General features: G+C 51.8%; 2 protein-coding genes across 8 annotated transcripts in view; one reads left to right on the top strand and one right to left on the bottom strand.

The window, feature by feature from the left end:
• NRL (neural retina leucine zipper) overlaps positions 1 to 26,544 on the top strand; it is a 35,788-nt gene extending 9,244 nt beyond the window's left edge. The window contains exons 1-5 of one of the 6 annotated variants that reach the window (XM_058429355.1): positions 10,546 to 11,089; positions 11,294 to 11,655; positions 21,925 to 22,150; positions 23,773 to 24,180; positions 25,081 to 26,544. In XM_058429355.1, coding sequence (XP_058285338.1) covers positions 23,800 to 24,180; positions 25,081 to 25,413 — 714 coding nt within the window. In that variant the 5' untranslated portion in view covers positions 10,546 to 11,089; positions 11,294 to 11,655; positions 21,925 to 22,150; positions 23,773 to 23,799 and the 3' untranslated portion in view covers positions 25,414 to 26,544. Of the gene's footprint in view, positions 1 to 10,545; positions 11,090 to 11,293; positions 11,662 to 21,924; positions 22,151 to 23,772; positions 24,181 to 25,080 lie in introns of those variants that run through there. The other 5 variants (XM_058429356.1, XM_058429354.1, XM_058429353.1 and 2 more) reach the window with 5 other exon arrangements.
• Positions 2,006 to 11,857, bottom strand: PCK2 (phosphoenolpyruvate carboxykinase 2, mitochondrial). Of its 2 annotated transcripts, XM_032180058.2 has the most exons (10): positions 11,689 to 11,854; positions 8,997 to 9,242; positions 7,734 to 7,918; positions 7,443 to 7,646; positions 6,877 to 7,064; positions 6,392 to 6,554; positions 5,899 to 6,117; positions 3,238 to 3,375; positions 2,877 to 2,972; positions 2,006 to 2,621 (listed from the first exon to the last, which is right to left on the bottom strand). In XM_032180058.2, the coding sequence occupies exons 1-10, from the start codon at positions 11,715 to 11,717 to the stop codon at positions 2,167 to 2,169; spliced, it is 1,923 nt and encodes a 640-aa protein (XP_032035949.1). In that variant the 5' UTR covers positions 11,718 to 11,854; the 3' UTR covers positions 2,006 to 2,166. The 2 variants fall into 2 exon arrangements, with proteins under 2 accessions (XP_032035949.1, XP_032035950.1); XM_032180059.2 differs by lacking the exon at positions 2,877 to 2,972 and having other exon boundaries at positions 2,009 to 2,621; positions 11,689 to 11,857.
• Positions 26,545 to 27,076: the final 532 nt, after the last annotated feature.

Genomic DNA, 27,076 nt, shown 5'->3' with positions numbered 1-27,076 from the left:
CTCGGTTCTTACAATTTAAAACTTGGTGGGCAGATGAAGCATCCATTCAGGCTGCTCGCAATGCCCAGTCCCAACCTCGAATTAATATAACTGCAGACCAACTTTTCTGGGTCAGCGGCTGGGCTGGTTTAGATGCACAAGTGGTCATGCAGGATGATGCCATAGAACAGCTCAGAGGAGTGTGCATTAGAGCTTGGGAAAAAAAATCACTTCATGTGGAGAACAATACCCTTCCTTTAGTGTTGTAAAGCAGGGACCAAAAGAACCGTACGCAAATTTTATAGCTCAGTTACAGGCGTCTCTTAAAAGGTGATTGTAGATTTGGCTGCTCGGGATATAGTGTTGCAGTTATTAGCTTTTGACAATGCTAATCCTCATTGCCAGGCTGCTCTGTGACCTGTTAGAGGAAAAGTACATTTAGTTGATTATATCAAGCTCTGTGATGGTATCAGAGGTAATCTGCATAAAGCTACTTTGTTGGCACAGGCCATGGCAGGACCAAGAGTGGATAAGGAAATACTCCATTTCTTGGAGCTTGTTTTAACTGTGGGAAGCATGGTCATACTAAAAAAGAATGTAGAAAAAATCAGCAAGTTAGGCCGCCAGATAGGAGAAAAAAGAAAACTGCTGAGCCTGAAATATGTCCAAAATGTAAAAAAGGAAAATATTGGGCTAATCAGCATCACTCTAATCAAAGAAGGGGGACATGTTGGGAATAGGCCCCCAAAATCTGGCCATAAACTGGCCCCAAAACTGGCCATAAACAAAATCTCTGCAGCACTGTGACATGTTTGTGATGGCCATGACACCCACGCTGGAAGGTTGTGGGTTCACTGGAATGAGGGCAAGGAACACCTGGCCCACCCAGGGCGGAAAACTGCTTAAAGGTGTTCTTAAACCACAAACAATAGCATGAGCGATCTGTGCCTTAAGGACATGCTCCTGCTGCAGATAACCAGCCAGAGCCCATCTCTTTATTTTGACCCATCCCTTTGTTTCCCGTAAGCAATACTTTTAATCTATAATCTATAAAAACAATGCTTATCACTGACTTGCTATCAGTAAATACGTGGGTAAATCTCTGTTTGAGGCTGTCAGCTCTGAAGGCTGTGAGACCCCTGATTTCCCACTCCACACCTCTATATTTCTGTGTGCGTGTCTTTAATTCCTCTAGCGCCGCTGGGTTAGGGTCTCCCTAACTTAGCTGGTCTCGGCAGTGCCTGGCACACAGAAGGTGCTACAGAAGTGTTGTTAGCTGTCCTAATATTAAATATGCTTCCGTAAATACTATGCAACTCCTAGTGCCAGGTAAGGCAGGGGGAAGAACAAATTTGAGAACTGACAATGAAGCCACTTCACTGGAGAATGGGGTTGTAGAGGCTTCTGCAATCTAAGTGGGAGATCAGGAATAATTTTAGGCCTGGGGGCTGTACTGAGCAGCTTGCTGAGGCCCTCACTTTTCTTTTTTTTTTTTTTTGAGATGGAGTTTTGCTCTGTTGCCCAGGCTGGAGTGCGCAGTGGCGCAACCTTGGCTTACTGCAAGCTCTGCCTCCTGGGTTCACACCATTCTCCTGCCTCAGCTTCCCAAATAGCTAGGACTACAGGCGCCCGCCACCACATCCAGCTATTTTTTTTTTTTTTTTTTTTTGTATTTTTAGTAGTGATGGAGTTTCACCGTGTTAGCCAGGATAGTCTCAATCCCCTGACCTTGTGAATTGCCTGCCTCAGCCTCTCAAAGTGCTGGGATTATAGGCATGAGCCACCACACCCGGCCTCACCTTTTTGTTTTTTTTTTTTTTTTAAAGAACTCAGAACATAGAGTGGATAGTGTCTTCTCCCAGCAATTCCTATGTCTGTGACCCAGTTCTAGAGCTGCCTGTAAAACAGATCTTTGATTGTGCCGGGCTGTGCTTCTTCCAGGGGCTGGAAGAAGAAGACTGTGAGATTGGTGTTAGAGGGAAGCCTGTGAAGATAGGTGGGAAATGAAAACAGCACAAATCTTGTGTAAAATAGATAAGCATCTCTTATTATTGGACAGTCTTTGTGGGAAGGTCTATGGCACATTGAAGATGTTAGTTAATATCAAATTGCTCATATTTTCTGCAAGGTGGCTTCCCTATTCCCAGATGAGGGTGCTACGTCCTCTTGCTAGACTAGGGCCTCAGGTCACATTTTGTGCACACGTCTCTCCAGGGCTTCAAGCTCAGCCAACACCTCTTTGGGCAGATCCTGGTTGACCTGCTCTGTCAGGTAGCTCCGAATGTCACGAACCTCCTGTTCCCAGAAGTCCTTGGGGAGGGAGAACAGCTGAGTGGTGTCTATAGCTCCGAGGCCGCTGAGATCCAAGGCTCCTTCCTTTGGCACCAACCCAATGGGTGTCTCTCGGGCACTGTCCTCCCCCTCTAATCGCCGGCAGATCCAGTCTAGCACCCGAGCATTCTCCCCAAAGCCTGGCCACAGGAAGTGCCCTGCCTCGTCACGCCGGAACCAGTTGACATGGAAGATACGGGGCAGCTGGGCCCCCTTGCGCCCTTCCATGCTCAGCCAATGTTCCAGGTAGTGCCCGAAGTTGTAGCCAAAAAAGGGCCGCATGGCAAATGGGTCGTGCATGATGATCTTCCCTAGGGGGGGAAGCAAGATGGGTAAGGAATCTCCCTTCTCACTGGGGAAGGGAAGGGCACCCTGCATCCAGTTGGAGGAAGCTGTGAAAGGCTTATGGTTCTGAATATCTTCAGCGAGGGGGAAAAGATAGAAGTGGGAAGAGGTGGGGCCATATCAGACTCCAGGGGTGGACAAAAGGAAGGTCTGACTCAGGAAGGGAGACAGGAGGTGCTGTGTGCACACAGAGGAGAGAGAGGAATGGCGAGGGTGCTCACCTTTGTGTTCTGCTGCAGCAGTGGACTCAGAGCGCATGGCGCTGCCCACAAACACCCCATGACGCCAGTTGAAGGCCTCGTATACCAGGGGTACCCCTAGATCACCAATGAACAGAGTCACAGGCAGCCCTTTTCTTTGGACCCTAACTCCAGCCCTTCCGGTGAGCTTGACTGCTACTCTCTCTCCTAAGACCTTGGCTATCCCATTTTCAGACTCTTTGCCTCCTCCCAAGTTTGCATTCACCAGGGGAGAACTCTGGAGACAGGTGAGATCCAGGCTGAGGCTCAGGATCAGAGGGAGGTAGGCCCTAATACAGAGATAGCCCTTTTGCCAAGAACATGGAGCTCATATGTTGTTTACCTTTGGGTCTGCGGCCACCAAAGATGATGGCGTCAATGGGGACACCCTCTGGGGCCTCCCAGGCTGGGTCCATGATGGGGCACTGGCGAGCCGGGGCACAAAAACGAGAGTTGGGATGTGCACAGGGCTCCTTGTCACCTGGCAGAGGAAATACAAACACTATTATTTCCAAGGTCATGTTGACCCCCAACACACACATACATGGGCACACATTCTTGCAGGGTTCTTTTTTTTTTTTTTTTGCCTCATCAGCTGCCTAGAACCTTGTGTGATAAGGAGCAGAGGGAAGGGGGCCAGGGCATCTTCAAGAGCTCAGGTTATTTAGCCATGAAGGTGCAGCCAGCTGAGCTATGTGAGAAAAGAGTGGGAGAGGAATTGGGGTTTGGCAGGGCACTAATGTTTGTACCAAGCTACTGGCACTTGGCACTGACCAGGGCTCAAGGGAATGGGGTTAGATATGGGCATAAGGTTATAATAATTTTTCCCCCAGAAACTATTTCATTATTTGTGAGACTATTATTTAAATAAATACCCAAACCTAAAGCAAAAACTGAGAATGTCAGCTTAGTACTTCAGAGAATTGACTTTCCGTCAGCAAACCGGGGAAGACAGACTCTCCTAAGTTATCAAAATGCAAATAGGAATTTATTTTATCTTTTTATTTTTGAGGCAGAGTCTTGCTCTGTTGCCCAGGCTGTAGTGCAGTGGTGCAATCCTGGCTTACTGCAACCTCCGCCTCCCAGGTTCAAACAATTCTCTTGCCTCAGCCTCTGCAGTAGCTGGGATTACAGGCACCCACCACCGTGCCTGGCTGATTTTTTTGTATTTTTAATAGAGATGGGGTTTCGCCATGTTGGCCAGGCTGGTTTCAAACTCCTGACCTTAGGTGATCTGCCCACCTCGGCCTCCCAAAGTGCTAGGATTACAGGCATGAGCCACTGCGCCTGGCCTGATTTTATTTATTTAGTTAGTTAATTTATTTATGAGACAGAGTCTCACTCTGTCACCAGGCTGGAGTGCAGTGGCACAATCTCGTCTCACTGCAACCTCTGCCTCCTGGGATCAAGCAATTTTCCTGCCTCCTGAGTAGCTGGGATTACAGGCGTGAGCCACCATGCCTGGCTAATTTTTGTATTAGAGACGGGGTTTTGCCATGTTGTCAGGCTGGTCTCGAACTCCTGACCTCAGGTGATCCAACCGCTTCGGCCTCCCAAAGTGCTGGGATTATAGATGTGAGTCAGTGTGCCCGGCAAGGAATTGATTTTAAAGCTAACAAAATGTTGGTGATTTCCCTGCCCTGCTTAGACCCTGATGAAGTGATAGGGCTTGAAGAATAGAGATAGGGATATCACATGGGTAGGGATAACCTCAGGAGCCCAGGTCACACTTGGCACCTTCAGGTGTCCTGGAGGGGGATTGGGACTAAGTCAGTGGCACATGTATGAAGCACCACTGTGTGGCCCCTGAGTGGACATGGTGCCTTCTCTGCTGGAGGTTGCTGTTCAGACCTGGGGAGTGGGGAAGCCACGGGGCCAAAATCCTCACCCTCTCCCATCCGCCGGCTTCTGCCTGCCATCGCAGATAAGAGCCATCCTTCATCAGCACCCAGTGCAGGATCCTAACACAGGGTATTATTCTGGGAATTGAAGCTGGGGACAAGATGCCCTAGTTATGCCCCCAAATCTGGAGATGATGAAAGGGTTGGGGAACTAGCCTGTGGGGAAAGATGAAAGTTTCCTGGATTTCTCAGTTGGGTGGGAAGGCTGAGGGGGGCTTAATGATGGTGTTAGTAAAAATAAAGGGTGATTAGATGAAGCAAGGAGCGTGACTGCTAGGCCAGCTTGGCAAACCTGAATATAGGCTTCAGTGACCACAAGGCCACCCTCCCCTCCCATGCTCTTCTTTGCCCCCGCCTCTTGGTGTCTGGACTGCCTGACTGCAGAAGGCCATGGAAAGAATACTGAAGGTCCAGAGTGCAGGGCTAAGGGAGAGGTGGGACTCCCAGGCGCCCAGGGTAATGACAGGATTCAGAAACTAGCTTCTGAGAAAGACTCAAGCACTGACCTGATTTTGTTTGTAGGAAGGATTGGGGTGAATGCTTTGGAGGGACAGGGGAAGGGTGAGGGTAACAATACTGACCTTTAGACAGTGGTTATTATACAGGGGACAGTGGGAGCCAAGTGGCAGGAGGAGAGTTGGAGCAGAGGAGGCAGCTTTCCTTTTTTCCTAATGGGCCAAACTTTATTGGTAGTGCTTGGAGCCAAATACCTTCTGTAAGAATGTTCAAAAGTCCTTCCTTTTCCTTTCATTAAAAAAATCCAGCTTGTATTTATTATTGAGAATTTACTGTGTATTTGTCAGTGTGCACTATTTAATCCTCCAAAAACCTCATGAGATAGGCACTATCATGACTACCTTCATTCAACTGATGTGGAAACTAAAGCTTAGGGAAGTTGAGCAACTTAGCCAGATCACAAAACCAGTGACTAGTGGAGTTGGGACATGAACTGAGATTTTGCCTGGGACTGGAAACTGCAAACGTTCATGACTTCTGTGCCTCCTGGCAGTCCTAGAAGATGGTTGGAGGTTGCGGGGAAAGCTTTTCCACCATTAAGGTGCTGAGGCCTGGAGGCTGTGCCACACCTTCCCCACCGCACATACCAGGTTTCCAGGGTTTGCCCAGCCAGGAGGTCACAGTAACACCAGGTGGAAGAGGCTGGTCAATGCCCTCCCAGTACACGCCACCATCGCTGGTCTCAGCCACATTGGTAAAAATAGTGTTACTCTGGATTGTAGCCATGGCATTGGGATTGGTGGTGGCAGAGGTACCAGGGGCAACCCCAAAGAAGCCGTTCTCAGGGTTGATGGCCCGGAGTCGACCTGTTAGGAGAAGTGAAAGAAAGGAAGGACCAAACAAGGAAAACTTGAGATGTAAGACCAAAGAAGGTCCTGCTCCACCCCACCCTGTCCTGAGATGGACCCAAGATCTGATGAGGAAAGGCTGTCTCTAGGGTGGCTGGGCTGCCAGAGGAATGGAGCAGGGTTGGGTGTTCAGGAAACTTTCTCACTGACAAAGTCACTGTGAACACTAGAAAGGAGACCCCGAGGCTCTGACAAGAGCCAGAACCAAGAGTGTGATCTGAGGGTCCCTCACCTTCACTGTCAAACCTCATCCAAGCAATGTCATCCCCCACACACTCCACTTTCCAGCCTGGCAGTGCGGGCCGCATCATAGCCAGGTTGGTCTTGCCACAGGCACTAGGGAAGGCGGCTGCCACATAGCGCTTCTTCCCTGCAGGGCTGGTGATGCCTAGGATCTGTGCATTGGGGAGAGAGGGAATAAGAAAGAGGTCACCAAAGGTCAGGGCATGGTCTGCATGGGGAAGGGCAGCTAGGGTTTAATAGGGAGGACCAATGTTTATTCACTAGGTAAGTGACTGCCCTGCCATCAGGCCTGGGTTAGTGGCAGGGGAAACCTCAACATTCAGCAGCCTGAGGCCAAAGCTTTGGGCTTTCAAGTAGAGTCCTCACCCACCAGCCTGGCACCTGGCAGGAGGGAGGTGAGGCTGAGGCAGACTGGCCAGGCCCCACCCCTAGCCCTGTCCCCGGCAGCTGCCCTGCTTCTCACCAGGCCCTCACCAGCATGTGCTCTGCCAGCCAGCCCTCATCCCGGGCCAGCCGAGAGGCGATGCGTAGGGCAAAGCACTTCTTGCCCAGCAGGGAGTTGCCACCATAGCCGCTGCCGAAGGAGACGATCTCCCGCTGGTCGGGCACGTGGCCAATCAGGGTTTTCTCTGGGTTGCATGGCCACTTGCTCACCGGCTCCCCTGGGGACAATGGGGTCATGGGGCTGCTGGCAGCGGCATCAGGAACTGGGATGTCAGGGGCCGGAGGGATCAGGGATTGGCAGGAGAGACACTTGGGAGCAGTAGCTTTGGGGTTTGGCAGGGGTGGCTGAAGCCCCCCCACCTCATAATAACCATCAACTTCCATGCCCCTATTCTTGGACATGGATTTTTCTCAATCTTGTGCAAAGTGCTCTGCAAACACAGCCTCGTCCCTCTGCTGGGACTGCTGCTCTGGATCTTGGGAATTAGGTTGCCAGAGAGGACAGGTTCTTAGGGTCTGTGGAGAGGTAGGATTTGGGATTTCCTCCGAGTACAAGAAGGCCTCTGTGTCCCCCTTGGGGCAGAGCAGGTGCTTACCATGTCCTGTCAGGGGCTGGCCCACAGAGTGCAGACACTTGACAAAGTCACCATCTCCCAGGGCCTGAAGCACGGGTGTCCCCAGTCGGGTCATAATACGCATGCTTGCCACCACATAGGCTGAGTCAGTGAGCTGCACCCCAATGCGGGACAGCGGGGAGCCCACAGGACCCATGCTGAATGGAAGCACATACATGGTGCGGCCTGTGGAGGAAGGCATCCCCTGGATGAAGGGTTCCAAACCTGTTCATATCTTCCATGCCCTTGCCACTGTGCCCCTGCCCTGGTTACCCTGCATGCAGCCTGGAAACCTCTCATCCACAGCTCGCTGGAAATCAGCTGGGGACATCCAGTTGCCCAGCTGCCCACGGGCCCCACCAGCCGGGAGAGGTACCGTGTCCCGCTGAGAAGGAGTTACAATCACTGTCTTGCTCTCTACTCGTGCCACATCCTTGGGGTCTGTGCGGGCCAGCCAGCTGGGGGAGAGGGGATTGTCAGGAAGATGGTGGCCAGCAGGTTTCCCTTGTCCCTAGACCCACTTTTTCAAGTCCAACTTTGACTCCAGGTCTTCTGTTGGCCTTATTTTTCCCCACCCAATCACATCTCAGTCCCTTCCTCCAGGCTTTGTCCCATCTAAGGGGTGTTCCCCAAGGTCCCAGCCCTCTGGGGGTCTCTGCCCCTGGCAAAAGCTCCCTGAACTGGTGAGGAAAAAAAAAAAAAAAAAAAAGAAAAGCATCTTATTTATATCAGCTTCTTCATTTAACATTAAAATAAAATACAAACTACAAACCAGGCTGGGCGCAGTGGCTCAGGCCTGTAATCCCAGCACTTTAGGAGGCTGAGGTGGGTGGATCACTTGAGGTTAGGAGTTTGAGACCAACCTGGCCAACATGGTGAAACCATGTCTCTACTAAAAATACAAAAATCAGCTGGGTGTGGTGGCGCATGCCTGTAATCCCAGCTACTCCGGAGGCTGAGGCAGGAGAATTGCTTGAACCCGGGAGGCAGAGGTTGTTGTGAGCTGAAATCATGCCACTGCACTCCAGCCTGGGTGATACAGTGAGACTCCGTCTCAAAACAAAAACAAAAAAAACAAAAAAATCCCAGTTTCTTTCTTTTTTTTTTTTTTGAGTCAGAGTTTCACTCTTATTGCCCAGGCTGGAGTGCAATGAAGCGATCTTGGCTCATTGCAACCTCCGCCTCTTGGGTTTAAGTGATTCTTCTGCCTCAGCCTCCCAAGTAGCTGGGATTACAGGCATGTGCCGCCATACTGGGCTAATTTTTGTATTTTTTGTTTTTTTTTAGTAGAGATGGGCTTTCTCCATGTTGGTCAGGCTGGTCTCAAACTCCCGACACCTGATGATCCACCCGCCTTGGCCTCCCAAAGTGCTGGGATTATAGGCGTGAGCAAATCCCAGTTTCTGAGTCCGTTTACCCCAAAGCTCTCATTCTTGTTCGTTCCATTGGGAAGTTCTAGTTAAGTTGATTTTGCCTTGGTGAACCCAAAGTGGCCTCAGTGCACCTATCTTGCAGGTTGTGGAGCCCAAGGCTTACCAGTTATTGTACTTGGGGAGCTTTCGGATGAGGCCCTGCTGCTCCAGCAGGGTCAGTGTGGCAGTATTCTCAGCCTCCGTTCCATCACAGATGTGGATGCCCTCTGGTTGGCACAGGCGGGCACTGTGCTCTACAAAATCTCGAATGCCAGTGGGGAGCTGGCCCAGATCTCCACTAAGCACTCGCAGGGTCTGGATGCTACGGCATGATGGCCAGCCCAAGGGGCTCAGCCCATGCCAGCTAAGCCTATAGGAGAAACAGAGGCAATGAGCTAGCTGCTGTCATCGAGAGTGGACAAGGCAGGTGGTGGAGAGACAGAAAGCTTGGGCTGCAGCCTGCTAAAACATGTCTGCATGCAGGGACCATGAAGAGCAGGTTGCAGTTGGTGTGTGGGATGTGTTCAGGACACATGTATCTTGTAGCCTTTATGAGGCTTGAGGAGGGTGTCTCCTGCTCAGCAAGGGACAGATATGGCCAAATGAGCAAAAAAGGCACATGCCTGGCTGTGTGGAAGTATATACATGTAGGCATGCTGATGTTGCTGCATGTGTAGCCCATGCCCATGTTTAACTGTTTAATCAACGTTTAGAAATAAGTAGGGAGATGGCTGGGCATGGTGACTCACGCCTGTAATCCCAGCACTTTGGGAGGCTGAGGCAGGTGGATCACGAGGTCAGGAGATCAAGACCATTCTGGCCAACATGGTGAAACCCCATCTACTAAAAATATAAAAATTAGCTGGATGTGGTGGCGTGTGCCTGTAGTCCCAGCTACTCAGGAGGCTGAGGCAGGAGAATCGCTTGAACCCGGGAGGTGGAGGTTGCAGTGAGCCGAGATCGCAACACTGCACTCCAGCCTGGGCAACAGAGCAAGACTCTGTCTCAAAAAAAAAAAAAAAAAAAAAAGAAATGAGTAGGGGCCTTTGGCCCAAGTGTCAAGACAAGAAGTTGGGCCCAGGTGACAACTTCATATGTCTGGTGTTTGAAGCCTCATCCATTTTATTTCCATTTTCAAGTATAGTTTTTTATAAATTAAAATGGCAGCTGTTTTTATTCTTTCCTTCTGGTGTGTATGCTGAAAGACTATGAAAGCCCCAGGCAAAGGTCCCAGTCTTTCCAGTGCCAGGTTTCTAGATGAGGGCTCTTGCACAGAGAATAGGTGAGTGGATGCTGGGCTTCCAGGCACTGATCTGCTGCTGCCCACTTGGACCAACAATGATTGCATAAAATGTTGCCCTCGGGTAAGTATTTTTGAACTGTGTGGAAGGTTGACCACTGGGGAATGAGTGTCACTGGCTGGGGTCCATGGGCTGAATTCTCAGGAGGACAGCGTCCTGTTGTCTGGCCTCTCATGGCCCTGGGAGACAGAGAAGCAAGGTCTGCTCTGATTGGCCTGGACCCAAGGTGGAGTAAGCCCGAAAGAGCAAAGACCATGAAAGGGATGTTACTCTCCTCCTCTAACAAGGCCTCGCCCATCAGAAACTGCCCCCACACCCAAGACCACGTGACCCCGTGCTTCCCCTGGCTTTCCTTCCTAGAGGCCACATGCCTAGAGAGCTTTGGTGTTGGTGGGAGGGTGGAACAGCAGCCTGCTGGCAGCTCAGACTCAGAGGGTGTTAGCCTAGGGAGGGAAAAAGCTCAGAGCATGGATGCGGGAGCTTGAGTCTGGCTGGGGTAGAAGCTGGGGTGGTTTCCGCTAAAGCAGGATAGATGATCAGTGTGGCCCCAGGGGCAGGGGAGGAGGGCTACTGGGACCTGGGTCTGTTCCTGCCTCAGAGGGAAGTTCTCCGTGAGCATTAGTTTTCAAGCACACAGTCTTGAGGAGAGCCTCTCTCCAGCTGGAGCCTGGCTCACGTTATCTCTTGTGAAGCCCCCACACCCTCCTACAGCCCTCTAAGTGGGACCTTTCCTTCAGAGACCACCCACAAGGGCTGCCCAAGTGGAACGGGCTGTGCGACAGATGTGGGTCACTTCTGACTCGGACAAAAGCTGAGAAGAGAGGCCTCAGAGAATAAATAGAAAGGAGACTAAGAAGACGGGCAAACAGGAAGAGCCTGGGGGCTCCAGGCCTGGACAGAGGAAGAAGCAAGCTATGTAAGAAACGAAGGCAACTTGGCGCCCTCCTCCCATCTTGCTTGCCTCCCTCCCCTGGCCCCAGGTCCCTCGGGCTGCCCTGGACTTCCCGCCAGGTTCCAGTCCTTCCAGTCTGGGAGAGGCCGGGAATGGATGTTTAACCTTCCACTTTCTTTAGGGGGCTCTGAGCTCAGTCTCCCGGGGCTCACGTACCCTTGTCCCCAGGGCCCTGCTACCTCTCGAAGTACCCTGGAGCGCTGGCTGACAGCCCGTTAGAGGTCCGAGGGAGGTATCTGGGAAGGAAAGGAGGATATGCGGAGACCCGGCTCAGCAGAGACGAGCGAGGAGGGAGAGGAAGTTCTGAGAGTGACAGAGATCGCGCGGTCAGAGGCGAGCGAGGCAGAGAAGGGGAGGTGCGGGCGGAAACGAAGAGCACCGGCCGGCTGCCCTCCCAAGAGACGCGCGGCGCGGGAGGCTGGACCCACAGCAGTCGCCCCTGCCCGCCTCCGCCTAGGATGGGAAACCTGGCGGAGGCTGAGAGCAAGAGAGCGCCACTGGCAGCCCCGAGGGGACGAGCGCAGAGGAAGGTGCAGGTGGGCCCCGGGCCGGGGGTCACTCACCGCAGGCCGGGGCGGTACAATGCGGCCATGGCACCTGGGCAGGGGCTGCGGGGTGGCCAGGAACCGAGCGGAGCCGGGGAGGTATGGAAGGCGGGGAAGGAGGGAGCGCGGCGAAGCGAGCCACAGCAGAGGCTGGCGGGAGGCGCTTAAAAAGGAGGGGGGCAGGCGCGGGGGTGGAACCTGGCAGGGCTGGCACTAGGTTTCCTCCGTCCCGCCGGCAGGCCAGCTCCCTCGGCCCCGGGGCTCCAGGCCCCAGGTCAGCCCAGCCGCCGCCCCAACCCCTGCCTCCCAACCGCCAAACCCACCTCTCCCATTGGAGGACTGAGTCCACTCTTCGGCCCCCCGACTTCGAGGCCCCGCCCCCCATCCGCCACCGCCCTCCCAGCCGCGCATGATGTAACTTTGAGGACTCTTGCTCCCGGGAGAGACGCTAGGTGGCAAACACGCTAGGAACGAGGGGCGAGGCTGGGGGCGGGAGACCACAGGGACCAGACGTCTAGAAGTTAGGGGGTTGGGCATTGCCTTTCCAGTTCCTCCTCCTGGGGACGCGACACCCTGAGTCCTGGGCCTTTCTGTAGTCCAAGTGCCCAATGCTAAGGTCCATTTAGTCCCCAACTCCTAAATCCCCGTTTCTCCTCCTGATCAAGGCTCCTTTCTGCCTTACCATGAAATGGGGGAGTCTCTCCACCCCTGGGTCTCTTCCTTGGTCCTCTGATCTGGTCATTCTCCTCCCCCGGCACACCCCCTCTCCCCCCGACGGAGTCTTACTCTGTCACCCAGGCTGGAGTGCAGTGGCGCGATCTCGGCTCACTGCACACTCCGCCTCCCGGGTTCAAGCAATTCTCCTGCCTCAACCTCCAGAGTAGCTGGAATTACAGGCGCCCGCCACCACACTCGGCTGATTTTTTGTATTTTTTGTAAAGACGGGGTTTCTCCATGCTGGCCAAGTTGGTCTCCAACTCCTGACCTCGTGATCCGCCCGCCTTGGCCTCCCAAAGTGCTGGGATTACAGGCTTGAGCCACCACGCCCGGCCTGGTCATTCTTTCTCTCCACAATCCAATGAGGAAACACATCTGCCCACCCAACTACCACCATAAAGTCCTCAGTTGATTTCTCAGTCCTCAGATCAGAGGACCAAGGAAGAGACCCAGGGGTGGAGAGACTCCACCATTTCATGGTAAGGCAGAAAGGAGCCTTGATCAGGAGGAGAAACGGGGATTTAGGAGTTGGGGACTAAGTGGACCTTAGCATTGGGCACTTGGACTACAGAAAGGCCCAGGACTCAGGGTGTCGCGTCCCCAGGAGGAGGAACTGGAAAGGCAATGCCCAACCCCCTAAATTCTAGACGGGTTAGCATACCTCAAACTCAGCATATCTATGATGGGTGTCTGCTCAGCATCCACTCCCCCTTTCTGGTAATAGCACCCTGATTTTCTTTTGGGGAACCATCTCCTCAGTCTGTATTGTCATGTGGGTCTGATGTCACCCCTCTTGGGGGTGGGCTTGCAGCTTAGCCAACTTTTGTGTTCTTCACTCTGGCCACAGCAATCAAGGATGTTCAAGGATGGGCATGAGATCTCTCGCTGGGACTTTTTCTGAAAACTTTGGAAGTTAGCTCTCTTTCTGCTGAGTTGCTGAACTGGTAGAATATAAGCCTGGAGCTGCTGAGTGTTAGCTTGGCACTGCAAAGCAGGAACCTGTCTGAGACAGAAGCCAGCCTAGAAGAAGCAGAGCAGGGAGATGGCGAGCAATGGATTCCTGACTTCAGTTACAGGAATTGATGCATTTCTTTTCTTGCTCAAGCTAATTTTAATTGGAGTTCTGCCACTTGCAACAGAAACAATCTTGGTTCTCAGATTTCTTGGAGTTCTGTGCTGGAACATAGTGGGATAAGGAGAGCTGGTCTCCTGCCATGGGCTTGCTACTGGTCCCCGTCTCTTCCCCCTCAGGCTCTAGCCTACACTCAATCTCAGGTATATGTATTTGGATCTCTTTCCCCCCAGTTCGTAGATCCAAACTCTGTCCACACTTACCCAGCTGCAAACTGATACCTCTTGGTCAACCTTTGGGCCTAAAGGTGTGCACACTGGCGGCAGCATGGTTGACCTGAAGGTCATCATCTTCTCCATAATCCTGCACCTGCCCTCATGGTTTCCTACCTCAGCAAATGGCACCATCATCTGGCCAGTTGCCCCAAAGGGAATCAGTCTAGACTATTCTTATCCTCCATAGCTAATCAGATGCCAGGACCTTTGGATTTGTGCTTCTCAGCCCTCAAGTCTGCAACTATCCCCGTGGCCAGGGCCTTAGTTCAGGGATTATCTCTCACCTGGCTTCAGGTGATAGCTTCTAAGGCACTTCTTGGACTCCTGCCTCTCCAAACACCAACCCCTCTCCCTACCAAGCCACTCCCCACACTGTGCATGCAAATCCGCTTGGAGAGTTAAGAGAGAAGAATAATGTTTATGGTATGGACAGTAGGTGCCAGGCTCTGTGTCAGCAACTCTGCATGCATAATCTCATTCCGTTTCACAACTATATTTTACATATGTGGACACAGGCTTAAAGAGTCATTTGCTCAGTCACCCTAAGGGAAGAATCAAGGAAAAAGGGAGGCAGGACCCCAGAAGTATGCCAACATATAACACCCTAAATCAAAGGTCAAATGCCGCACTTGACCTCCAAGATGCCCGCTTGGGCCTCTTCCAAGTGTACTTTCCTTTCTTTCATTCCTGCTCTAAAGCTTTTTAATAAACTTCCATTCCTGCTCTGAAAAAAAATTATTCCTGAATATTTTATACTTTTATGCTATGATGAATGAAATTTTCTAATTGTTTACCCCAAGTACATACAAATAAAATTGCTTTGTGTGTATTGAAAAAAAAAAGAGTCATGTGCTCAAAGTCACACAAATGGTTAGCAGGAGAAATGGAATCTGAATCCAGATCTTTCTGACTCTAATTACCAAGTCCCCCTCTCCCTATAAATCCTATACCGTCCCCTTGATTTACCATTAAAAATTAAATCATATCACTCTTAAGCTTAAAATCTCTCTAAGGCTCTTTCCATCACATGATATCTTATGTCCTTCATAATCTGACTCCTATTTATCTAATGTTGTCACCCCCACATCCCCACTTGCCTCCTTTTCTCCTATGTACTGAACTCTGAAGTTTCCAGAGCACTTCTGTGAACTTTTTCTGGGCATCTGCACTCAAATTAAACACACACCATCCTGGCCAACATGGTGAAACCCCGTCTCTACTAAAAATACAAAAATTAGCTTGGTGTGGTGCTGCACACCTGTAGTCCCAGCTACTCAGGAGGCTGAGGCAGGAGAATCACTTGAACCCGGGAGTCGGAGGTTGCAGTGAGCTGAGATCGCACCACTGCACTCCAGCCTGGGCAACAGAGCAAGACTCTGTCTCAAACACACACACACACACACACACACACACACACACACACACACACACTCCTTTTCTGTTCGTCCCTTAGAATGAACATCTATTTCATCTGTGTTGCTTCTAGCCCAGTATATGCCTATATTTTTGTACTTTGCTATACTGTAGTTACTTTTATATCTCTGTAATCTTCACTAGAGTGATAATTTCAGTCTTGTTTTTCTCCTAGTTCCTAGCAGTACCTGGCCTCTAATAGGCACTTAATAAAAGTTGGTTGAATAAAAGAATGAATGAGTGCCACGTTTCTGAATTCTTCTTCCCCACCATTACTTTCTTCTCTAGCTTTAGGCAGACGGAGCAAGGGGCTCACGTGCGGATTTCCTCGCACTGCTCATTTCCCCTTATCTGCCACACACCTTTCTTTAGTTCCCTGCCGGGAGAGCCTGGCCCACCAGCTGGCCCCATGTCCAAGGAGTACCACCAGGGGGCAGAGTGTGATCTGCATTGTCCTCTCTGGGGCCTCTGGGTTCATCCTTGAAGTCTCACAGCCCCGGAGTAGTGATGCTGTGGTGTGCAGCCCAGATTCCCGCTTCAGGATCATGATGCTCATTGTTCCAGCTGCTGAGTGTTGGCTGCTGATGGCTCACAGCTGAGTACTTCCTTGAGCACTATCTGTGGCCAAAGGGGGCTGTCTCACCAAATGCAATGCCCGCTTCCTGGGGGCAGTATGTATCCAATGAATGGTTGTTATAAAGTACAGAGGCCTAGCCCTTTGTCTCAGTTTGGAACAACTCTGAAGGTCCATCCCAGCCCCAGAGCTCTTTAGGCTCAGCTGATTACAACTGCAGTGCCATTCAACTGTTCCCTCTCTCGGGTCCTGCTACTCTTTCTTTGAAAGTCCCCGCTATGCCCCCCCCCCCAATAAACCACCTGCACACAAGATTCTGTCTCAGAGTGTGCTTCCAGTTGCAGATATTCCCCAGGCTCAACTTGGTTATGGCATTAGTCCTCTAATCTGACTCTTATTTCATTGTTGCCTTCCTCCACAAAGTGCTGACATACGTGATCCTTTCGAACACAAATCTGATCACATCATGTCTCTACTGAAAACCCTTCAGTAAGCTTCTCCCTGCTCTTAGAATAAAGCCCAAACCCTTAATGTGACCTCCCAGGCTCTGCATGATCTGGCCCCTGCTGACTTCTCCAGCCTCACCTATCATGTTCTTCCCACCTTCCAGACTTTCTACTCTCTGGCTACATGGATCTTTTCTTAGTTTTGTGAATACGTCTACGTCTTTCCTGCCTCACAGCCTTTGCATATGTTGTTTCTGCCACCTGGAATTCCCACCCTGTCCACACCTCCAGGCAGGGTCACTTCTTATTCACCTGACCAGTCTTGGTTTAACATGACTTTCTTAGGCAACCTGTCCCTGTGATGTATCCCTTCTGGCCTTGTATTAGAGTATGTCTTCATGGAAGAAAATTTCATAGCACCCTGCCCTTCTTCTTCATAGCACATTCATCTCTGTTTAAATGGTTTGTTTTTATGTAGACACATCTCTAACATATGTAGGACCTGCGGCAGGAGTACAAATAGAGGCCCTCAAACCTTGTGTTTAAATATTTAAAATGGGCTGGGTGTGGTGGCTCACGCCTTGTAATCCCAGCACTTTGGGAGGCAGAGGCTGGAGGATCACTTGAGCCCAGGAGTTTAAGACCAGCCTGAACAACATAGTGAGATTTCTTCTCTACAAAAAATAAAAAATTAGCCAGGCATGGTGGTGTGCACCTGTAGTCCCAAATGCTTGGGAGACTAAAGTGGGAGGTAGCTTGAGCCCAGGAGTTCAAGGCTGCAGTGAGCTATGATTGCACCACTGCACTCCAGCCTGGGTGACAGAGCGAGACCCTGTCTCAAAAAAAACAAAACAACAACAACAACAAAAGGTTAAAATGTATAACTCAGGGTCAGGCGCAGTGGCTCATGCCTGTAACCTCAACGCTTTGGGAGGCTGAGGCGGGTGGATCACTTGAGGTCAGGAGTCCGAGACCAGCCTGGCCAACATGAAACCCTGTCTCGGCCGGGCGCGGTGGCTCACGCTTGTAATCCCAGCACTTTGGGAGGCCGAGGCGGGCGGATCACGAGGTCAGGAGATCGAGACCACGGTGAAACCCCGTCTCTACTAAAAATACAAAAAATTAGCCCGGCGTGGTGGCGGGCGCCTGTAGTCCCAGCTACTCGGAGAGGCTGAGGCAGGAGAATGGCGTGAACCCGGGAGGCGGAGCTTGCAGTGAGCCGAGATCGCGCCACTGCACGTCACTGCCTGGGTGACAGAGCGAGACTCCGTCTCAAAAACAAAAAACAAAAAACAAACAAACAAAAAAGAAACCCTGTCTCTACTAAAAATACAAAAATTAGGCCAGGAGCAGTGGCTCACGCCTGTAATCCCAGCACTTTGGGAGGCCAAGGCGGGTGGATCACGAGGTCAGGAGATCAGGACCATCTTGGCTAACACAGTGAAACCCCATCTCTACTAAAAATACAAAAAAAAAAAAAAATTAGCTGGGCGTGGTGGTGGGTGCCTGTAGTCCCAGCCGGAGGCTGAGGCAGAAGAATGGCGTGAACCCGGGAGGTGGAGCTTGCAGTGAGCCGAGATCACGTCACTGCACTCCAGCCTGTGGGACAGAGCAAGACTGTGTCAAAAAAAAAAAAAAAAAAAAAAAGTCAGGCATGGTGGTGCATGTCTGCTACTTGATAGGCTGAGCCAGGAGAATCACTTGAACCCAGGAGGCAGAGGTTGCAGTGAGCCGAGATCACACCACCGCACTCCAGCCAGGGCGACAGAGCTGTCTCAAAAAAAAAAAAAAATGTATAACTCAGGCTAACAAACTATTACACAAAATATATTCTGTTCTTCTCCCTTGACAAATATATTGACAAATATATACTTCACAATGGCCTGGAAGGCCAGGTTCAGATTTGTATTTTATTTGGAATCCTCAGGGTTCTAAACCAGAATATGATGGTGCAGGGGGATGTGGTTTTGGCCACTGGCCCTCAGCTGGGCCCACTTCGCCTCCCACCCCGATACCATCTTGGACTGCAAGGGGCCTTGTGTGGAACCATGTGGACCTCCCATCAGGTCATCCCAAGTCTGTCCGCAGCCTCCTGCAAGCAGCTACCCCTTGTCTACCCTTTGACCTTGGAATGTGTGAACCAGTCATGTGGCCCAGCCGTGGGAGGGCAAACCCAGGGAAGAGGTTCATGTGGGCCCTAGGAGTGGGCTTGGGCCTTTTGGACAGGGAATGCTTAGCTATCTGGAGTGTGGCCCTGAGAGGATTAAGGTATGGGCAGAGGAGAGTTAGACCCCTCACCCCTGTGGTGGGACATAGCCAGAGGAGGGTCAGAGTGGAGCCTTCTAAAGCACAGGGCCCAGGGCAGGGGCCACTCCTGCCTGGGCCTAAGGACAATAATTTATTTATTATTTTTTTTTTGAGACAAGGTTTCTTTCTGTCTCCAAAGCTAGAGTGCAGTGGCACCATCATGGCCCACTGCAGCCCTGTCCTCCCCAGGCTCAGGTGATCCTCCCACCTCAGGTTTTGTATTTTTAGTAGAGACAGGGTTTTGCCATGTTGCCCAGGCTGGTGTTGAACTTCTGGGCTCAAGCGATCCACCCGTCTTGGCCTTCCAAAGTGCTAGGATTACAGGCGTGAGCCACTGCAACCAGCCAAAGGGCAATAATTTGATGTTTCTCTGTTTTATCAGTCTGTAAGTTTCTTGAAGTCAGGGTTGGTATCAGTCTGTTACTGAGGAGTCGCTAATGCCTTACTCAGGACGTGGTGCAGAATAGGTGTTTAATATGCATTTGTCAAATGCATGTAGGAGGTACACCAAGAAGAGGTTGAGGATTTGGATCTATTACTGAAGATCTAGATACCATGAGCCAGAACTAGGAATGAGAACCAGTCTTTCAGGTTTCCAAAAATGAGAGTGCAGGACAGAGGAGAGGAGGTAGCATCCTGGAATGCTGACTGTCTCATCTTCTCTCCTTCCTCTTCATTTTCTATCCCACTCTGGCAGGCCCTTTGCCTGCCTGCCCCTCTTTCCCCGTTGTCCAATATCACTCCATCCATATCTTGCTACGTTTCTGTCCTTTGGCCACTGTTCTTCCTCTGTGACCTATCTATGTGTCTGTTTCTTTGTATTGGTGTCTAGGTCTCGGTCCCCAATCTTATGTCCTGTCTCTTCCTTCTACCACTCTTACTGTTCTAGTCCTTGTTCCTCTCTACCCCTCCTGTTGTCCCCTACTCCCTTCTTGGTCCTCTCCTGGAAGACTTCCTCTCTTTACCCATCTCTTCCATGTGCCTATATCTTTCTGTCTCCTTTAATCCAAATCCCCATGGAGACCCTGACTTGTTCTGTCCTCTATCTCACATCTACACCTACTGCATCCTTGGTCTCCTTCCTCTGTTCTATTATTCCTGGAGTCATGCTGGCTTCATCTTTTTCATCCCTAGATGTCCTTGAGCCCTTCAGTCTCAGTATTCATTTCTCAGTCTCCAGTGGATACGGGAGATGGGCTCTGCTTTCTGGGTCCCCACTGACTGCCACAGACTCTCCTCTCTGTGCCCTTGGTCCTTTCCTCTGGCCCAGACTGAGCCCAACCCTCACTCCCACAACTCCTTTCCCTGGTTTAGTGGTGCCTGGTCTGAGCCCCAAGCAGCTCAACTCGCCTGAGCTTGTTTAGTCTGACTCCCTTAGCCCGTTAGCAGCTTAGCCCTCCCACCTCTCCTTTGAGCCCTCCAGTAAACAAGAGGATCAGTGCAGACCTGACAGCTGCTGGTTGGGGGCAAGTGTCTGGCCAGGCCAGAGCAGGCATGAAAAAGGGGCTGCACTCAACACTTCCCATTCCTTCTTCAACCAGGGAAATTGTAGAGTCTCTTTCCTGGGTGTCCACTTTAGAGAGCTACATTCCATGGGCTTGTGTGTGGGGTCCTGCCTCTCCATGATCCTCATTCCCATTTTGCGGTTGGTTCCTAGGCCTTAGGCTTTTTTATTCTTTTGAGAAAACAGCAGTAGATCCAGGCAGTCACAGAGAGAAGCTTGAATGTTGACGATGGTTTCTGCTCCGTAAAACAGAGACCCAGGTGTGGGAAGAGAGTGATATCATCTGATCTAGATTTTCCAATATGTGTATGGAAAGCATAGTAGGAGAGACCACATACACACGCACAGCCAAACATATACACATGCCTCCCCAGGGAAGCTGGGTAGACTGTAGGCATTCTGTGTGGTTCTCAAACTTTCTTTCTTTTCTTTTCTTTTTTTTTTTTGAGATGGAGTCTCTCTGTGTTGCCCAAGCTGAGTGCAGTAGTGCGATCTCGGCTCACTGCAACCTCTGCCTCCCAGGCTCAAGCGATTCTCCTGCCTCAGTAGGAGTAGCTGGCATTACAGGTGCCTTCCACTATGCCCAGCTAATTTTTGTATTTTTAGTAGAGATGGGGTTTCACCAGGTTGGCCAGGCTGGTCTTAAACTCCTGACCTCAAGTGATCCTCCCACCTTGGCCTCCCAAAATGCTGGGATTACAGGTGTGAGCCACCATGCCTGGGCTTCAAGCCTTCAAGCATGTCAGACTTGCTGGAAGGGCCTTAAAACACAGATTTCTGGGCTCCACCCCCAGAGTTTCTGACTCAGTAGATTTAAGGTGAGATCAGATAACATGTATTTCTAGCAAGTTCCCAGGTGATATGGATGCTGCCGCTCTGGGGACCACACTTCAGAAACCACCATCTTAGATAATCTGTATCTGCCAGCTCTTCCCCAACATCTAAGGCTGGGACCAGGTTAAGTTTTATAAGTGATGACCTTTGGGGTCTGATGGACACCCAGGCCTCTGTGTTGAGAAAGAGGACCTATTAACCCCATGGGAGTATTTGGGTGGCCTCAGAAGGTAGGGAGTGGCCTTTAACTCCATAGACCCTATTTAAACAGCTTCGGACAGGTTTAAACATCTCCTTGGATAATTCCTAGTATCCCTGTTCCCACTCCTACTCAGGGATGATAGCTCTAAGAGGTGTTAGGGGATTAGGCTGAAAATGTAGGTCACCCCCCAGCCATCTGGGAACTAGAATGAGTGAGAGAGGAGGAGAGAGGGGCAGAGACACACACAGGGAAAAGGTGAGAGAAAGCAGAGGGCATGTGAGGCCAGTTACAAAAGTGTCTCTGATGGACTGGTGGCGATTAGATTTCAATGTCCCTTAAGGCCCAGAAGGAAGGAACAGAGTTCCCTGTTCTCTTTTTTCCTACTCCTTCTCCCAAGCTGGGCTGCCTGTCCTGGGGCTGGATCAGCAAGAGTGGGAGAGACAAAATACGGTGGTCAAGTCCTGGAGATCCCCTGTGGGAAAAGTTGCTTTCCTTTCTGATGCAACGGCCATGAGGGGCATAAAACCAGTCAGCATGAAGGTGGGGCAGAGGCAGAAATGTGAGGATTCTTGAAAATAGGAAACAGATCCAATAGGCCAGGTGAGAGTGGGCCTGGGAGAGCTAATAGTCTCCAAAGACAGATGAGGGGCTGCAGGGCCTTGGAAGGTGGGGGTGCTGGGAGTTTGTCTGGTCCTCTTTTTCCAGTCCCAGGCTATGCATGGCTAGGGCTGAGGGTTGTGTTCACGTAGAGGGGTGGTAGTTGAGACCCATGTGGCTGTCTGAATTGGGAAACTGAGCCCTTGGGAGTCGGATCATCAGTGAGGAGCTTTGTTGGGGAAGATGCCCCCTTTCCTTCTTTGAGAATAAGCATACTTGTACTCTCCTCTCTCTCCATTTCCCCCAACCCCAGGCCAGTAAGATATGCAAATGATCTCCTTACCTCATTGGTTGGAGGCCTCAGGACCACAGATGACCTCAGAGAGCTGGCCCTTTAAGAATGCCCTTTGGGCTCTGTGCCCACAGCCCCCTGGAGCTGAGCAGAGGCACCAGGTCCTGCTCCATGGAGCCTTCAGTCTCCTGGGAAGCAGTGCCTGTCTGGCTCTGGCACTGACCACATCCTCTCGGCCATTTCTAAAGTGAGTATATCCAGGGCCTACCTGGGTGCCAGGCTGCTCACCTAGAACCCCCTCTTTCAACACCTGCTCTCTGTTGTCTGTTTTCAAGAATCCTCACACCTTGGTACCCTACTCTACTCCCACCCTGATTGGCCTGTATCCCTCACTGCTATCATGTCAGAAAGATAAACAACCTTCCCCACTACTTCTTCTGTACATCCAATTCTTTCTGGGTACCTCTCTGTGTCTCACCATCTCCTTTCTGCCAAGACCCAGTTCCTTTAATCTGTGTCTGTTTCCATCCCCTCTGTCCTCTCAAGGGTGACAGGTTCCACAGAGAGGGCAGCAACCCTGCCCTGGAACAGGAAGAGAGAGGCCTGGGTCTTCCTCTTTGCCTCTCTGGGTAGAGCCTGGGGGTCTGAGATGTGGTTGGAAAGAGGGCTACCTAGGCTTGGGACATCTAGAAGGAGCCGAAGTCTAAGCCCTGGGGATGAACACTCCATGCCGCGCACCTTCTGGGGATGGGGTGGGAGTTACTGGAATTGGGAGCTGGACTACAGCTTGGACTTCAAGGCTGGGAAGGGTATCTGAGGTCACCCAGCCAGAAGTTCCTCAGGTGAATATGTGCCCCATGGTTGTAACAGACAGGAGAGTTCCTTGGTGACATAAGTTTAGGACACTTTTTGTTGAACTTGAACAGATGGTTTACTAAAGGATCGCTCAGGTTAATATGCTCTTGTGCTATGTGTAGGAGGCAACATTTCTCAAAGTTATCTGAGCACAGACCTCTTCACAGGTATTGTTCAGAATCAGTGTTCCAGAGAACACTCTTTGGTATATGTTACAAAGTCTAACTGCCCTCATTGAACAGAAGGGAAAACGGGTCAGAAGGGTGAAGGTGATCTGCTCAAGTTCACGCAACATAACAAGTTCTGAATAGAAGAAGGAAAATCAATCTTGGTCCCGTTGGAGAGACTGGCCTTGAGGAAAGATGGTGGCCAGTTGATTCTGATCTTTCTAGAACTAATTCTAGGGCCTTTCTTTTTTTCATATAAAGCCTCTTTCCCCTACAAAAGGGATTCATTGATTGATTAATCCATGGAACAAATGTACACTGAGGGTCTTCTATAGGCAAGGCACTTCCCTGAGTGCTTTGAGAGACAGAGAGCTATAAGAACACATTATCCTTGGATCTTAAAATTCACAGCATACATGCCTTCCCACTGTCCTAAAATATACACTCACTCTGTCACAGTTAATTAAGCAATTTTAAAAAATGGCTTGGAAATGGAATGATGCCTTTTGAGATGACAGACCTCTCGGCATGTCTCAGCACTAGGGTTGGGAGCACTGCCATACTGCTCTTGCTTTTCATAGATCCTGAGGCATCAGTGGGGCGAGAGGTTGTGCTGTCCTCTTCCTCCTTCAGGAATTCAGCTGCTTGTCCCCTGTCAGGAGTCCCTGCCCTCTGAAAGGTTACTCTTCAGCCTGGCGGGGACTGTGCAGTGAACAGAACTGCACCATCCCTCTGGCTTTCCCAAACTCTTGCTCCAGGGCACTTGGGCTTTGAGGGAAGTGGGACTTGGTGAAGAGGGGATGGCAGGTGGCCTCCATGTGCTCCAGACCTCTCCTCCTCTTTGCAGGTGCACCCCTCCCAGCCCAGCTCCAGGATGGCCCTGCCCCCCAGCCCCCTGGCCATGGAATATGTCAATGACTTTGACTTGATGAAGTTTGAGGTAAAGCGGGAGCCCTCTGATGGCCGACCTGGCCCCCCTACAGCCTCACTGGGCTCCACACCTTACAGCTCAGTGCCTCCTTCACCCACCTTCAGTGAACCAGGCATGACGGGCGCGACCGAGGGCACCCGACCAGGCCTGGAGGAGCTGTACTGGCTGGCTACGCTGCAGCAGCAGCTGGGGGCTGGGGAGGCATTGGGGCTGAGTCCTGAAGAGGCCGTGGAGCTGCTGCAGGGTCAGGGCCCTGTCCCTGTTGATGGGCCCCATGGCTACTACCCGGGTAGCCCAGAGGAGACAGGAGCCCAGCACGTCCAGGTGAGTGGTCAGCAAGCTGGCCTGAGGGGAGGCAGGGCAAGGAAGGAGGACTGCCCGAGAGAGGAAGGGGAGCTGCCAGAGGAGGTTATGGACTGGGACAGGGGACAGAGGGCAGGAGAAGGGAAGAAGGTCCCTTGAAAGAAATCAGATCGAGAAAACTACATTCTGCTTCTCCTCCTTTTCTTAAAATGGAGAGAAATGAGTAGGCTGAACCAGAAGGAGCAGGGAGAAGATAAGATTAGCAGAGAATCCAAAGGGAAGAATTGAGCTGGGGAGTGGGCGACTCCGGGAGGTAAACAGATACACAGAGTGTGGAAACCAGGGAAAGGGTTATGTGTGGAGTGGAGCTGGGTTAAGACTAGTTTAGATTGGCCTTTTCAAGACTTCGTGCTTCCCAGCCCCCCAACCTTCTCAGGAAGGATTGGGACTCATCCTATTAATTACAGACACAGATGGGGGTGTTGAGGGCATTAGGATGTAATCCAAATCCTGTAAGGGTCACCGGGTTGCGGGCTTCAGAACAGGGAAACGCAGCGCGTTGGAGGGTTGCGGGCTGTCTGGGTGCGGGTCCACTGGACACACCCCGGCCTGGAGCTGGATGCCGGGGATCCCAGAGACGAGCCCGGGGTTTAGGTGCGCGATGGGCTCGCCTGACCGTGGCCAGCCCTGCACCGTGGGTCACCCGCCTGACTGGAGCAACGGTCAGCTGGGGGGCCCGGGGAGCGTCGGGGCCTTGGGCAGGGTCTGGACTGAAACAGACTGCGTGAAAGGGCGAGCCTTCCCGTGAAGGTGGGAGCCGGGGCGGGGCTGTCCCGGGGCGGAGCCCGGTAGCCTCGGGCCCTCAGGGCCGAGCAGGGTGCGACCTGGCGCTGACCCGGTTTCTGCACTCTCCCTCCGCAGCTGGCAGAGCGGTTTTCCGACGCGGCGCTGGTCTCGATGTCTGTGCGGGAGCTAAACCGGCAGCTGCGGGGCTGCGGGCGCGACGAGGCCCTGCGGCTGAAGCAGAGGCGCCGCACGCTGAAGAACCGCGGCTACGCGCAGGCCTGTCGCTCCAAGCGGCTGCAGCAGCGGCGCGGGCTGGAGGCCGAGCGCGCCCGCCTGGCCGCCCAGCTGGACGCGCTGCGGGCCGAGGTGGCCCGCCTGGCCCGGGAGCGCGATCTCTACAAGGCTCGCTGTGACCGGCTAACCTCGAGCGGCCCCGGGTCCGGGGACCCCTCCCAACTCTTCCTCTGAGCCGTTCAGAGCACCTTGTGGTGTAGTGGGTTGGGTGGCACCGCCCAGGAGGCGGCTGCACGGTTCTCTGCATCGTTACCAGAGCGCCTTCTGGTCCTAGCCACGCCCTGTATGACCGCGCAAATATCCCCAAAGCTTTTGGGTCCTCAAGTCATGCCCGAATTTAGATGCTGGTCATTTTCTGGAGAGGGGTCTCCTCCCCTTACGAACCCAGAAACCCAGCCCACATGACCAGCACGCTGAGCTCTGCAGGGACCAGTGCCAGGCACTGGGGGGTGGAAGTGTGGTGACACAGTGAATGGGAGGTGGAGGAGGGTTGCAGCTCCCACCTCAGTTTAGTTTTTAATTCAAGGTTTTCAACCTGTAACACATTAAAGCTGTAATTAGCAATGAGGCTGTATTTTCATTCTGAAGCTTGTAACTTCCCCATTTTAGCACTACAGAATTTTCAAGATTTCAATATCCAACTACTAGACAGATTAGGACCTCTATCCAAGATGCTTTTTCCCTGCCCAACTCTGCGGCCTTCAGGGCTCAGAGCAGCAAAGGCCTGAAGACTGAGCTCTGGGGGTTGTTGGTGTGGGTTGGGAGAGAGCTCTGTGCAGAAGTCTGGAAACCTGGGTCCTAGTCCCAGCTCTTCCATGGGATCCCCCTGTCACCCTGAGCAAATCAACTGCTTCCTGGACTTGTGTTACTTCATCTAATTCTCATGTGGATTGGACGACTTCTGCTCCCTTTCCAGTTCTGGCATCTCCCCATTATGGAAGTCCTGGTGGTCTCCCCAAGAAGTCCCCAAGACAATCTCGCCAAAGGCACCTCCTATCCTGCTGCAGTTTCCCAGCTGCAGCCGAGGCAGGGGATGTGCAGCCCAGGTGGGGAAGCCTGGCTTCTCTGTGAGCGCATATATGGGTCCTCTGCAGCTCCCTCCAGGCTGTCTGGGCCTCCAGACCTGCACAGGGTGCTCCTGCCACCTCCCACCTCTCTGAGGGCTGAGGTGAGACTTCTCCTGGGATGACAATTTGCTGAGAGAGTGCAGCTTTTGTGAATTAAACTTGAAGTCCAGGCAGAATTCTAATGCAATCGGCTAAATGTTCTTGCAATTTAAGAAGTGTTCATTCTTTATCCCTGCTTCAGGCTACTGTTTTGTGTGTCTGTGTGTGGGAGAGGGAGAGAGAGAGAGAGCAAGAAAAAGGGAAGTCCCCACCTGGAGCTGAGTGGCACATCTGTTATGGAGAGCCAATGGAAATGGGATGGAGGGGCAGGCATTGGAACAGATGGATCCTCCCCCTCTCACCACCACCACCACCAAACTCAGAAGCCTCAGTGGCCCAGCTCGGCCTGTCTGTGGCTATCCAGGTCTCACAGTTTCCATGGTAACCCAGTCCTCCAGTTCAGCAGCCTAAGGGGAGGGCAGATGGGGCCTCTGGGCAGAGCACAGGCGTTGTGCCGGGAGCAGCCGCCTCACCAGTTACTGTCATCTGTCCTCTACCGGACATAATAAATGGGAGAAGCTTTCGGGCATGGGGGAAGAGGCTCCCATATGTCCCTCTTCCTTTCTACCCCCTCTCTCCACCCCCTCCCCAGCTGTCTCTTCTCTTCCCGTCACAGTTCTTGCTCCCTCTTTCCCCTCCTCTATCCCAGCTCATCCCTCCTCCGCTTAGGA

Source organism: Hylobates moloch, unplaced genomic scaffold, assembly GCF_009828535.3.
Source record: "Hylobates moloch isolate HMO894 unplaced genomic scaffold, HMol_V3 SCAFFOLD_16, whole genome shotgun sequence".
NCBI classification, from domain to species: domain Eukaryota; kingdom Metazoa; phylum Chordata; class Mammalia; order Primates; family Hylobatidae; genus Hylobates; species Hylobates moloch.
Note: the sequence above shows the minus strand (reverse complement) of the source record. Positions and strands in the feature narration are given on the sequence as shown.

Excerpts from the sequence above, each read along its gene's own strand:
- PCK2 (XM_032180058.2), bottom strand. The coding sequence starts at position 11,717 with ATGGCCGCATTGTACCGCCCCGGCCTGCG. Across the intron at positions 7,065-7,442 it reads CCAGCCCCTGACAGGACATG|GGGAGCCGGTGAGCAAGTGG; the intron begins GTAAGCACCTGC and ends CATTGTCCCCAG. Across the intron at positions 6,118-6,391 it reads GATGAGGTTTGACAGTGAAG|GTCGACTCCGGGCCATCAAC; the intron begins GTGAGGGACCCT and ends TTCTCCTAACAG.